The following is a 14,519-nucleotide window of genomic DNA, read 5'->3' as shown; positions in this document are numbered from 1 at the left end:
AAGGTTTTTGAGACATGTGAGATGTTCAAGGAATGGCTTACCTTTGGCATTCACGCGGACCCTTGAGTTTTTTTGGCTTAGTGGGAACTTGAGCCCAGATCAGCTGAGTCCTGGTCGGAAATCACAGTGGTTCTGCTTTAGTATTAAGGGACTGTTGGTTTGAAGTCTTGCTGAAAGGCCTATGATCTGTCTCTACAGGACAGTCTTGAAAGCGCTTTAGATGAAAATTATCTTTAGACCAAATTTACTCCCAAATTACTTTCCATTCCTTGTTTGGCTCTTTAAAATATTACAGCTAATCTGACACCAAAAATATTCTCAAGAGTTCTTGGAAGAAGCAATGAAAGTAGGAAGATGGTTCCAATGGGCTTTTAATAGCCTCTTGCAGAGAAAATGGCACAGACCATGTTCCATTTACATGATCTGATCTGGTAATCCTGGGCTACTACCAATCCATACATAAAGACACACCACCATACCTGAAATGGATAGCAGTTCATACCTCCTCACTGAGGATCTCTTGACACTGGGAGTAATTCACGCGGGTGGCCCAACTCCCATTCACGAAGCACTCTCTGTACACATTGTCTGCAAAAGAGGAATGCAGAAAAGGCTGAATGGTGCCAACAACCTAAAGCCGGATCTGGTTAAGATCTTCTGAAGCTCAACCTGCACCCGGTTTAAAAGCATACAAGACAACCTTCTTTGTACTTCTTTTTAAATAATAATTATTATTTTAGATCTATATCATAATCTGAAAACCTCACTTATAGTTTACTTAGCTTGTACATAAATCCAGCTTTTTATGGTCTGCTGTCAAGCCACTGGGACTGTTGACAGCAGTAGGGAAAAAGGGACAGTTTTCCAAAGTTCTCCGTAAAGGTACAGACATATGAACATACCATGGAGACATTGTAGTCCACTGGAGTTCATCCAAGTTACAGTGGTGCCTCACAAGACGGGCGCTCCGTTTAACAACGAATCCGCATTACGACGAGGTTTTTGCGATCACAAAAGTGATCACAAAACGACGTTTTGAATGGAGGAATTTCACTGCGCGATGATCGGTTCCCTGTTTCGGGAACCGATTTTCGCTTCCTGACGATCAAAACAGCTGATCGTTGGGTTTTCAAAATGGCCGCCAGGTGCTCAAAATGGCTCCCCGCTGTGTTTAGGAGCCATTTTTCGCTGGGCAGGCACCTGAAAATGGCCACCCCTATGGAGGATCTTCGCTGGACGGTGAGTTCTTAGCCAATTGGAACGCATTAACCAGGTTTTAATGCATTTCAATGGCTTTTTTATTTTCACTTTACAACGTTTTTGTTCTACAGCAATTTCGCTGGAACGAATGAACGTCGTAATGCAAGGCCCCACTGTATTTGGTTTTATATCAATTGTATTACACCTCACCTTACTAGGTCACTAGAAAACCATTCAAACTCATGCCCCCCTGCTCATTTTATAGAATGAAACAAACAATCACACACACAAAACACAGTCTGAATCATTGTAGTTAGGAAAAAGTAGAAACCCCCAGTGGTGGTGGGGAGTCTAGATTTGAAAGGAAAGCAGGCTGATTGTCATGGACCTTTAGATCATTGAAAAATGCTTTGAATTCACCTATGCTAATTCCAAAGCAAATTGCAAAGTATTTTCCAATAAAGTTGCATGCTTAGTTTTTTAAAAAAGTTTTTACTGAGAAGAAGCTCCTGAATAATAAGCGCAGTTCTCACCAAGCACTGCTGTTTCTTCTTTAAAAATCAGTAATATAAGGAGATAGTACATTAGTTCAAGCTAAGAGTAACTAATCCTGTGATTATATGATTAAGTTCTAAGACATCATTTGACATGTGCACTTATGTCACTTAATGTTGGAGAACTTAATTGTGCGAGATGAAATGGAGAAATAGAGACACCGAATTAAGGAATAAGCAGGAAAGAGACTGTTCTTAAAGTCACAAAATCAATAACAAATACAAATTATAGAAAATTCTGGAGGATAGATAAACGACAGGATTTATATATGACTCATGACTGGCATGCTCTGTTGCGTCACAGTTAAGAAACAGGATTTTGCAGAAACAGAAAATGCTATGACTGAAATGTTATAGTTACACCATCATTAGTACTATTTGAATTAAAATGTAAAAGTGACAACAAAGGAAGAAGTAGAGCTTATGCAAATCGTAGCTTGCAGGGTAATGTCTAAAAGTTAAGATGCAGCAAATAACAATGGGATAAAAAAATGACGTAAATTAAATTGGCTGAAGGAGAAGCTAAAATATCTAATTTCTAATTTTTCAGAAACTAGAATGGTAATACTCACTGGGGGGGGGATAATAACAGCTGCTTACTTTCTCTTTTTATCAGAACTTGTAAAAATTACGTATTCATTTATTTTGAACTGTAACTCACAAAATCAGGGAGTTGTGCCTAAAAGAACTCCTGTAATTTATTTAAGCTCTGCTTCTTAACAGCAACCTGCAGAATCTTTTCCAACGTGTCAAAGCCCCTTGAAGCCTAACGTATGCAACATATTCAAGAATCAAAAAGAGTACATGTGTATCACGCCTGCTGGCCTCAGCCTCAACCTCCGATGTATAGACTCTGTACAGATCTTTGGATGAACCAGGTAAGGTTGAGGGAGGGCATTCATATCCACTAAGGCAACCTCCCCCAATCAAGTGCCTTCCAGAGATTTTGGACTACGGCTCCCATAATGCACAGCCAGCACAGCTACTAATGGCCAACATATATGAAGGGCACTGAATCGAGGCAAGCTCCTTGTGTAATATTGTAGGGATAGGACAAGGGGCATTTGTGTGCAGGTCAGTTGTGTAGGAAGTCAAACTGGAAAACCAGTGTCAGGATCTGAAGAGAAGCATCACATATTCTGTACAGCAAGGGAACATAACTGGTCTTGGCAACTTACACTGCAGCCCTATCAGAGCTCCAGGGAGTCGGGCAGGGCTTCCTCCCAGGTTGTCAATACAGGATTGTAATCTGTATTGGGGCATACAATGCTCTGCAAATAAATTAGTGCAGAGGGTTGGCTGTACCCTTGGGCGGAGTGAAGCAGTGGCCTCGGGTGGCAAATCTGTGGGGCAGCAACAAGATGTTGAAGGAGTGAACTCTCCACATCACAGTCTGGCTTGGCATCTCATAAAGTGGCCTTCTGTCCTTAGGTGAAATAAAGGATTCTTCCCAATGAGGATGATGTACTGTCAATTCAATTCTGACCAATGGTGACCCTTTTCAGAGTTTTCCAGCCAAAAAAAAAAAAAAAAAAACCACTCATAAGTGGTGTGTACCATTCCCTTCCTCTGGGGGTGACTTGGGACTGAGCAGCTTGATAGCCAGTGTTAAAGAAAGATTAAGCTGCCAGCTCAGCCAGTTTTTTTTTTTTTACATGGAAGGAGAGGAGGAGCAATCTTGTCCTTTCTTTCAGGCAACAAAATATCTTGAGCTAGTCCTCATAATGACACATTCCCATAAAATTGCTGTTACGTAGGTGTAAAGAGGGGAGAACGTATGTAGAAAAGATGGCTATATCATGGTTCCCAGTTGAATGATACTTTGCTCTTGCTGGCATCTCCAGTTTGCATCTTTCGTCCTGCATTAGTGGCCTCATCCTCAGAATTAATTCTTGGCATATTTCATTTTCTCCTGTGATTCTGCCGGACACAATAGCAGAGACAGGAATGGCTCTGACAACTCAAAAGACCATGTCTTATTGATTTCCTCCCCTGGGGAATGTGCTGGCTGGGAGACGCTGCTCTTCTGTCTTGACACAAGAAAGGAAGGAAGGGAAGGAAGCTAAGCTGTTTTGAAATGATGTGACAGGATCGTTTTCAGTCACATTATGGCTTCAGCACCTCTGTTTAACTAAGAAATCATGGTGTCTCCCATTCCTCCCAATTTCAAATCAAAGCTGTCAGGTCAGACAGGAAGGGCAATAAAGCCATAGCTGTTTCCAGCACAGTGACTCTACTGAAATCTGGAGAGAGCAGAGCAGGCAGTAAGACATTTTATTGCCGGAGATGAAGAATGACATCCCCTCCTTCCCACAGCCATTGCCATGTATAAAAGAAAACTGGACTCATGGACTGGCTAGCTGGACGAGATGCGGTAGGTCAGACTACATGACTCTCACAGACTTATCAACCCCTTGTCTTCAAAATATGCAGGGCTTCTTCCAGATACTTGGCATAATAACAAGATATATCAAAAGCAGCAATGAATGGGAAAGATTTTACCTGTTTTGGCATGAAAAGCATTGTATTTCAGTGTGATGGTCATTTTAAAGGGCATTTTTAGGCATTTTAATGTGACACTTTCCAAATATTTTGGGACTACAAATCCCACCATCCCCAGTCAGTAACTGGATTATTACACATTAAGAAAATGCCGGATTAGGGAAGGTAAACTCCCAGAAGAGCACTTATGTGCAAGGCGAACCTTCAACCCACAAGCCTAATCTGGCCAACAAAGGATCTGGATTTGATCCACAATGGGATCCCCTCTTGGAACATGGGTTGGGTACAAACAAGGAAGTTTTGGAAAGCTCGCTAGGATACCAACAACATATTTTTAACTAGATGGTCCCTAACCTTAATAAATAATAAACTTGGTGGTCTAATATTCCTATAATCCCTTGCAAGGCTAATGAATTGTTTTAAATGAATCAATATTACATGCTAATGTTCAGGCTAGTGAAGCAACTGCTTACAAATAGCAGGAGGAACAATAAAGTTACATATGTACGTGTGTGTATGTGTATGCATTTAATATACCACCTTTTTGCCTTCAAGCTGGTTCCAAGCATGAATTTTTTAAAAAAAGATATACTTTAAATAATATACAGTATTGGAATACTATTTGATGAGGTATGACATTTAAAAACACAGAATTAAAATTCACCCACCCTTATAAAAGACCCTTTGTCATCATGAAAGCACAGCCAAAGGCCTGTCTAAATAAAAATAACTTTGCCTGCCAGAGGAAAGACGACAGGGAGCGGGGGCAACCTCATCTTCCTCAGGAGGAGTTCCAGCTTGGGAGCTCTCCGGAACCTGGAATCCTCTCTAGAATGTGGGAATGCAGCCATCTAAGGGAAGGAGGTAATTCTCTCTGGACTTAGGATTTCTGGGTTTCAAAATGTGGCTATCTGGGCATTCTGCATGCAAGCATACATGTCAAACCTCACTGGGGGAAGATATTTTAAGTGGAGAAAGTTTTTAAAAGTAGATTTTTCAACTTGTCTACCACAAGAAAGAAAAGAAAAAAGAAAAACAAGATGAAGTGTTCTTTGCTCCCTGTTCACACACGGTATCAGGGGTAGTTTCTCTATAGTGGTCAGCAGTTCTTAACCCAGGGGTGAGCAATTAATTTCTATAGGGGGGGCCACATGAAAAATCTGAACTGTGTTTGGGGGCCGAACCAACTTGACTTAAAAATAAAATGAAACAGTGATGTTATGATTGTTTTTATTTTAACCGTGTTAATCTTCACAAGTACTAAAGAGGTTTTTTGCGGTATGCTAAAGATAAGCAACTGGTCAACTTTAGACAAAAAGCTATAAATGGTTTTGATGTTCAACTTGTTCAGTGAGAGAAATCCAGTCTGTCTTGGGCTTGAACAAGTGCTTGAACACTGGACTGGAGCGACGACCAGTGGGCTGAACAGGAGCGGCTCGCGGGCCGTATGTGGCCTTCGGGCCACACTTTGCCCAGGTCTGTCTTAACCACTGGGCAGTGATGGTTTCTTTATGACTCAGCTTGGGTTCAATAGCAAAATTATCTCTTCTGCTTTTCAGAATTAGTGTCCCCCAAACTTATTATTAGGTTTGTAGCAATAACGAAATTTTAAAATAATAACAAGCTTCCAACTCTTCTGCAAGTGTTTCTACGGGCTCATAGATAATAATACATATAACTGCATACCATCAAGTCAATTCTGACTTATGGTCACCTTTTTATACTGCTATAAATTTCCATTCCTATTTTCAGTGCATAGCATCTGCCTGATTTTTCTCATTTTTCCAGCTGCATGTCTATCAGCTTTCCAATTGTACTCTTTATAAAAAAAAACCCTGAGCATTCTGTATCAAAATGCAGTTTAAAAAACAAAACAACAAATAGCAACCCTCAAGAGAAACAGTAGACAAAGAAAGGATGAAGCATCTCTCTTTCTATCCCTCCTTCTCTGCGCTCTCCTTCCACAAAAATAAAAATAAAAATGTCCTCCTCCCTGAAAACAGGCCTGTCAAACAAGAGTCACATGTTTTTGCCTGTAATCCACAGTTTGGCCTTATTAAAGGAAACGCAAGGTGATGACCCAAATGCTTTATGCCAGCCTCCCTGTCATAAATGTGCCTTCCGCCTGCAACCATTTTATATAATCTTTATGGGGGGAAAAAAGATCCAAAATTACAAAGTAGTTTATTTGCCACCATTAGATAAATTCTGTCAAGATCATGGGCTTCAGAGATTTAAAAAGGATCATGATAAGTCTCTCAATACCTCCATCTCTGAGGGAATTTTATCAGTGGGGGACTTCATTGTCCTTGTACCATTGGGGCTTTTACTATTGAAACAGTCACATTTAAAGACCACATTTTGTGGGTGCGTGAGGGGAAATGCTTGGGTAAACCTGAGTGTAATGATAACCAGTTCCAAGTGATATCTAATTGGGTACACTTTTCTAACACTCAGCTTCCCAGTCTTCTGCTGTAACAGCAATTGCTTCAGAGAGGAAAAAGAGAACACAATCACAGAATCACACCACTTTTCTTCACCCCATTATACCTCAGCCCCAGCGCAAAACTAACAAGATGCTTTTCATAAGTTTTCACAGCCTTGTCTCAATGAGCTTCTATCAGAGCTTGGAAAAGTTATTTTCTGGACTAAAATGTCAGAAATTCACAGCCAGTTTGGCCAGTCAAGGTCTTGCTGGCGGTGGGATTCTGGAAGTTGTAGTACTAAAATGTAACTTCTCTGGGCTCTGTCTTCGGTCATTGCATGTCCGCACAAGTGGAAACTCATTAACTAAACAGGAAAGCTATTCCAGAATTTTACACTGACCACCTTCAATTTTCTGTTTTGTGCAAGAAGGAAGGATCTGTCCACTTTTTAAGGAACAGCTAAATTACTGTTTTGGATCTAAAACTGGACTGTGTGTTTTCCAATCTTGCGAAATCAAAGTTACTCTTAAATATCAGTGCTTGTTTAAGCCAGCATGACTGCAATGGTGTAAATCACTGCAGCAAAGTGACATTAGTTAATGAGTTTCCACTTGTATATGTGATTGTATATATAACTATGTGATTCGTGCAATGAGAGACATAAGAAATAACTTATTAACTGATGGTAGTTTGTGGCTGCACTTTATGCCACTGCATGCACACCCCTGTAACTAATCAAAATCTGACCAATTAGTCACCAAAATCCTTTGTATACCTAGCATCTGCAGAAAACAAATGGTAATAACTTGCTTCTCACTGGTAATGAATGAATCCTGACTTGGATTTTCAGGAGAATGCTTGCTCACTGGCTTGGTGCTTGCCTGAAAGTCTAAGCAGGGACTTACCAGCAAAAAAATTACACTGTAAATTACACTTTCTGCCTTCTGCAAGTGTAACTAAACAACAGGATTTGGGCTAGTTGCAGTTATAATTCAAAGATCTCAAAAATAGATAGTCACTGTTATGGCTGTCATTTTTTTAAAAAGTTTTGTTTAGAGTTATGATGTAGATTAGACCAATCTAGGCCAAGATAACTGGGCCATCTAGTTGCACCCTAAAATTACACACCAGACCATAGGAGGCCTATGCATCAAAGGTAACATTTTTTTTGCAATTTATGAAAAATTACAGCAAATATGAGTGAAGTTATTCTTTGTCCAGTAACAATTAATAATATACATTAGTTATAGTAGACAATAACTATAAGAAGCTTGTTTTTGTAGCTAGTTGCATCTGAACTCTGCAGCAACACAGAATTGCTTAAGTCAGTTGATGCAGCTGAAATTTATTTATATTTATTTATTTATTAGATTTATATACCGCTCATCTAGAACATGTCTACTCTGGGCGGTTTACATATAATATAAAAATAAACTAAAATCCAGATTAATCCAAGATGGGAAAGGAAAAAAGAAAGACGGGGGGGGGGGAGAAGAGGAAGAAGAAGAAGGAGAGAAAAGAAAAAGAAGAAAAGGGGGAGATAGGCTAGGTAATTGCTGTAGGGAAGGCCTGTCTGTCTAGCCATGTCTTCAAGCTAGTCTTGAAGGCCCTCAGCGAGGGAACCAGGCAGATCTCAACAGGTAAATTGTTCCAAAGGCGAGGGGCCACTGCCGAGAAGGCCCAATTTCTGTTTTTTCCCACCGGGCCTCTCTTGGCGTTAGACCCCTCAGCCGCCCAGCCTGACTGAAGCAGGTGATACAAGTAGAACTGGGCGGAAGAAGATGCTTGTCAGGTATCGAGGTCCTAAACCGTTAAGGGCTTTATACGTAATGGTTAACACCTTGAAATCAATGCGGAAGCAGATAGGTAGCCAGTGTAAGATGGCCAAAGTGGGGGAAATATGGTGAAATCTTTTCACCCTGTTAATAGCCTGGCCCCCGTGTTCTGGACCATCAGAAACTTCCACACCAGTCTCAAAGGAAGCCCCATGTAGAGAGTGTTGCAGTAGTCTATTTTTGAGACTATGAGCGCATGGATCAGTGTGGTGAGCACCCCCGAGCCTAGATAGGGACGCAGCTGGGCGATCTGCCGAAGATGTAAGTGGGCAAACCGAACCACAGACGCTACCTGGGTCTCCATGGTAAGCGCCGGGTCAAGATGGACCCCCAGATTGTGAACCAAATTCTTTGTGGTGAGAATCACCCCCCAAAAGAGAGGGAGTTCCCCAAACTTGGGGGTCCTCACCCGCAGGACCTCCGTCTTGTCCGGGTTCAACCTTAGTCCATTCGATTGCATCCTTTGCAGAACGGCCTCCAGGCAGCACCCAAGGGACAGAACGGCATCCACTGCAGATGTAAAAAAGGAGATGTAGAGCTGGGTGTCATGAGCACATTGGTGACACTAAGCTCCACATCCCCAGATGATCCCCACCCAACGGCCTCGTATAGATGTTAAACAGCATTGGGGAGATGATCGAACCCCGCGGGACCCCACAGCTGAGTGCATCCCCAAGCTGCACTCTCTGGGGATGGTCCTCCAAGAAGGACTGGAGCCAAGCAAGAGCAAGGCCACCAATCCCCAACTCGGAGAGCCTCTCCAGGAGGATATCGTGGTTGACGCTATCAAAGGCGGATGAGATATCAAGGAGGATGAGCAAGGACATTTTGCCCCTGTTGACTTCCCTAAGTAGGTCATCCAGCAGGGCGACCAATGCCGTTTCCGTGCCGTGGCACAGCCTGAAGCCTGACTGAAATGGATCGAGGGCTTCGGTTTCATCCAAGGGAGCCTGAAGCTGGTCGGCCAACACCGCCACAATTACCTTGCTGAGAAAAGAAACATTGGCTATGGGCCTATAATTGCCACTAGAGCAAGGGCAATTTAGATGCAATCAACAGATGCAATTAGATGCAATTCGGGCAACTGCAGAAGCACAAACTATCTGTGGTCTAAGCAGAAGGGGTGCCTTATCCCAGACCATGGAAGGCCTATGCACAGAAGATTATGTTTCTTTCAATCATACGAAGCCTGACTGTTCCAGAAGGTACACATGGCCTGCATTTCATCTATGCTTAAAGAGAACTTTGAGACCTGAGCCTCTGCAGGCTGCTTCCATCCATGAATGTTTCTGGCTGAAGACTTGACACAGTACACATTATTAGCCACCATCCCCTACCCTCTTCACTGTGCATACATCCTATTTTAATACATATCAGTTTTCGGTTAAAAGTGCCTTAATAATACAGCCTCTCAGCCACTGTCCCATTCCCTCTCCCCTTCCTATGGCTTACTTGAGGTGTTGTATCGCACTCCAAAGAAATACTCAGGACAGGGGCGTGCCACCAGCTGTCCAGCAGCACTACGAGGCCAGCATGTCCCAATCAGGTCAACTAAGGCATTGCACTGGGGACCTGCAAGGAAGCAAGCAAAGAAGAATTAGCAAAATTAGTGACACTGATGTCATACAGTATATCTTGCAAGGTAAACTTCAGGATAGATATCATCATCTATGTCATTTATTCATATAATCCTGCAAACACAGCACAAATCCTGTAAATCTAACATTTATTTTAGGAGCAGGGATTAAAAACAAATGCCTCATCCATTCAGTTTAGCAAATCATTCTCTTAAACGGCACATACAATTCTGCCCATCTTGATGATTCTTCATACTGAATGACTGCTGATATCAAAATGGACATAAATTCAATTATTAGTCCCTGCTAATCAATGGGATTTTGTTGAGTCAGTTCTCACTGGGACTGAAAACTGGATTTAACCCATTAAGCAGGCCTATCTAGCCACACAAACCATAACCATTAATTTTTTTTGGGGGGGGGAATAGAAGAGATGAGTCTGGGGACAGGGGGAATCTGCCCTGCCATTAATGGTTCCGTTGACTGGGAGGTTTTTGAATCCTCTAGAACCAGTAACTCCTCAGATTCCTCAAGAAAGAGGAGTAGCAGTTCTTTGGCCGCCAGAGGAAGCTCTGCTTCCACACCTGCCTGAGAGGTCATCTGAGGAAGAACGGTGGTGGTGGTGGCTGGCCTAGTCAAGGGCTCCCCCCCACACGCACACACTGACCATTTCCACCTTCCTTTGTACCCTGCTGCCTCCTAAACCACACTTTAAATGAAAGGAAGGGGAAGGAAAAACTAAGTAGGATAATATTGGAGAGGGTGTAATAATACATTTTGTTTTTTAAAGGAAAAACAGGATGGTGGGGAGGTTTTTTCTTTTTTCCTTTTTTTAATTTAAAGAGTAGTGGGAGGGGAAGGAGCAGGAAAACTAAATACCCCTAAATAACTAAATAGACAGACAGTCCTCAACACACACACACAGGAAAGAGAGGTGAGCAAATTTAGGAGGAATGAACCTCCCCCCCCCAAAAAAGGCCTCCCCAGTGTCCTACTAATGAAAATAATAAAGAAATAATGTATATTAAATTGAGTACAATATGTCCTTTTTGAGCATACACACATTAGTATTGGCTTCAGCGCACAGGCACCAGCAAGCAAGCAGCCAGCCAGTACCCACCTCACACACAAACATTCTGGAATTTAAAAGAGGAAAGGGTAAAACACACACACACGCACACATGCACACACACACAGAGGGAGGGAGAGAGAGAGAGCGGGGGAGAGAGAGATGACCCACCCTAACCCTAACTCTAAACTTCTAAAAATAGCTAGCCTCTGGAATAAAACGTACCCTCAGTCAGCACCACTCCCCAGCTAATGAAAGCCCTCCCCAAATTCCCATTATTTCAAATAATGAAATAAATGTAAATGTATTAGAAAAAGAAATACTTTGCCACCACTGTAAAAAAACAAACTGCTAGCTGCCTAAGTGCACAGACAGCACACCAGCACCAACTGCCTGAGGCAAGACTCGGAGCAGAAGTGGGAAGTGGCTGCAGGGAAACTACTTATAAAGCCTCTGAGAAAGGAACTCCCCCACAGCCCTTTCTGCAGCGCATTTGGCTGGCTGCCTTGCCAATCCAGGAGTCTCTCAGTCCCTCCCATGGTTGCCTAGACTTTCTGATTGGCAGCAGCAGGCTGCAGATGGCACAGGAGGCCCAAAAAGGTGTAGACGAACTAACAAATAAAAACTAGGCAAAATTTGTCACTTTGTATTCATCGGGTGATCTGTATTTAATGAATACGAAGTGACAAATTTTTGATGACGCAGTGATTTTCAAAGAACATTCGTCGTTTAGTTGTGTCCGACTCTTCGTGAACCCATGGACCAGAGCACGCCAGGCCCTGCCTCCCAGAGTTGTGTCAAATTCATGCTGGTTGCTTCGATGACACTGTCCAACCATCTCATCCTCTGTTGTCCTCTTCTCCTCTTGCCTCAGGCTGACCGCCGAAGAATTGATGCTTTTGAATTGTGGTGCTGGAGGAGGCTCTTGAGAGTCCCCTGGACTGCAAAGAGAACAAATGTATCCATTCTGAAGGAAATCAACCCTGAGTGCTCACTGGAAGGACAGATCCTGAAGCTGAGGCTCCAATACTTTGGCCATCTCATGAAAAGAGAAGACTCCCTGGAAAAGACCCTGATGTTGGGAAAGTGTGAAGGCAAGAGGAGAAGGGGACGACAGAGGACGTGATGGATGGACAGTGTCATCGAAGCAACCAAAATGAATTTGACACAACTCCTGCAGGCAGTGGAAGACAGGAGGGCCTGGCGTGCTCTGGGCCATGGGTCACGAAGAGTTGGATATGACTTAATGACTAAACAACAACAACAAGCCAAGGAAGATGACACCATCAATCCCAAAGCAGGGTAACTTCCCTACTGGATTTCAGCTCTCTCTCTTGCAGTGTTGAAAGGGATTTGGTAATGGTATGGTCTTGAATGAATCAATAAATAATCCATTACTTGTTACCAAACACCTGCTCATGGTTGAAATGAAGTGCTGGAATTGTTTTGTTGATACAGATCAATACATCCAATATGCATTTTCATCTCTCCCTGAGATGTGGATCTGAGAGCTGTTATTGCTGAGCACCTGTACTTCAGCATTTACCCCTAAATCATTGTTCATATGGGGGCTGAAAACATTTAAATCATTGGTTGTGGTGCCCAAAGAGCTCTTCTCTTCATCACATATAGTTTCTGGCTTCTTCTCATCTCCTTATTGGCTTCAGGTTATGCTACTTTTCTGTTGCTCTTTTGGGTGGCAAATGGCTGTTCCAGTTGTAAACAATTTCCAAATAGGAAGCTTAAATGTGGGTTTCAGTGCAACTCATCCGTTGCATGAGAAGGCTTCCCATAGAAGGAATGCAGCACTACAGTATGTGCATATATACAATTGACACACATTCTAGTCAATGAACTGTCTCCCTTTTATTGAGAGATCTTGTCATGTTCCACCTGTTTTTAAGTACCAGCTAAAACCATATCTTATTTGCACAAGCATTCAGGGAGTAAGAAAATGTTTAATTTGTTCTACATGATTGCTTCTTCTTACTCCTTTTATTGCATTTTAGCAGACATTTACAATTTATTATTTTAGGTTTGTTATTTGTGATTTTAGATTGCATTTCATTCTGGGCAGAAGAGCTTTCTATGAATAAATATTTGGATAGAAATATTTATATCTGAACATGGGTGTATATCTCCACTCATTTCATTCTTGCAGTCAGAAGTAAACAGAAATGAACACTTCAGTGACATCCTTCCCTATCCCCAGTGATATTAAGTATTAGGCCTTCCTTCCTTCCTCCCTTTTCTTTTTCTTTTTTGTTTGCATTTTGGAATTTTTCTGTGTGAAAAATTCACCAAAGTGTTTCTTCCACCAAGTCAAAACCTTGTGTATGTGGGCAAAAAAACACAAACCCACCACTTCTTGCATTCTACTTAAAATATTGCATTTTGCACAAAATGCAAGGATTCTACACAATACAGTTTTAAACAAAAACCTCTTTTTTGGCAAATGCTGTGGCTGCTGAAAGAAGCTCTAGCTTTTCTTTCGTGTGCATGGATACAAGATCTCCGAACAGTTGACAGTTTCTTCAGCATAATGTTTTGATGTATCAACACACACTTTTTCAGCAAGCATAAGAAAATTTGTTATATGTTTAGCAATATCTGGCAGCCACTGGACTTAGTTCTTTTCCAGGAATTGATCAGAAACTTGAAAGTAACCAGTTACAAAGAACATAGGCATTTGTAATTAGTGACTCTTGAGTAATTGAGGTATAACTATGTTACATTTCAAAGTTTACAAAGTTACTTTTGCTGCTAACCAGAAACATTTTCCGGTTATTTTTCTAGTTACTTTCAAATGCAAAAAGTTATTCTGAGGTATTTTTACACATTTTATGATGTTCTTTTATCAGTCCTACATAGAAAAGGAAGTATACTTCTCTCTTGAATTGCACGAGTCTGAGCAGCAGTTTTGGTTATATATGGATTTTTTTCAATAAATAAATATCCAATAAATAAATATACAATAAATAGTGAGCTGCTATTCATCTCCAGGAAATGGCCTCAGAAAGGTGGGTCTTTGACTTTCTGAGGCCATCATCCCGCTCTCCTGTTGTGGCTCCACATGGCAGCTGGGAGGGTACTGGGGGATGCCAAGAGACTAATGTGGGGTGTGTGTGTGTGTGTGTGTGTGTGTGTGTGTGTGTGTGTGTGTGTGTGTGTGTGTGTGTGTGTGTGTGTGTGTGTGTGTGTGTGTGTGTGTGTGTGTGTGTGTGTGTGTGTGTGTGTGTTTGTAGTTACATTTTTGGGGGCATAGGAGTTATACATAAATTTTGAACTAAATGGGGAGTCTGGGGCCCCTAACCACAGCATTGTTCAAGGGAGAAGTGTATTTTTCTTCAGCCTTG

At 41.8% G+C, this 14,519-nt stretch overlaps 1 protein-coding gene across 2 annotated transcripts in view; it reads right to left on the bottom strand.

The window, feature by feature from the left end:
• The window catches only part of CRHR1 (corticotropin releasing hormone receptor 1), a 96,947-nt gene that overhangs the window by 28,109 nt on the left and 54,319 nt on the right, over positions 1-14,519 (bottom strand). For both annotated transcript variants that reach the window (XM_020785647.3, XM_078377875.1), the window contains exons 3-4: positions 9,970-10,089; positions 503-588 (exon numbers count right to left, since the gene is read on the bottom strand). In XM_020785647.3, coding sequence (XP_020641306.1) covers positions 503-588; positions 9,970-10,089 — 206 coding nt within the window. The remainder of the gene's footprint in view (positions 1-502; positions 589-9,969; positions 10,090-14,519) is intronic.

Source organism: Pogona vitticeps, chromosome 6 (genome assembly GCF_051106095.1).
Source record: "Pogona vitticeps strain Pit_001003342236 chromosome 6, PviZW2.1, whole genome shotgun sequence".
Taxonomy (NCBI): Eukaryota; Metazoa; Chordata; class Lepidosauria; order Squamata; family Agamidae; genus Pogona; species Pogona vitticeps.
The sequence above is the reverse complement of the archived record's forward strand: the minus strand, read 5'-3'. Positions and strand labels throughout refer to the sequence as shown.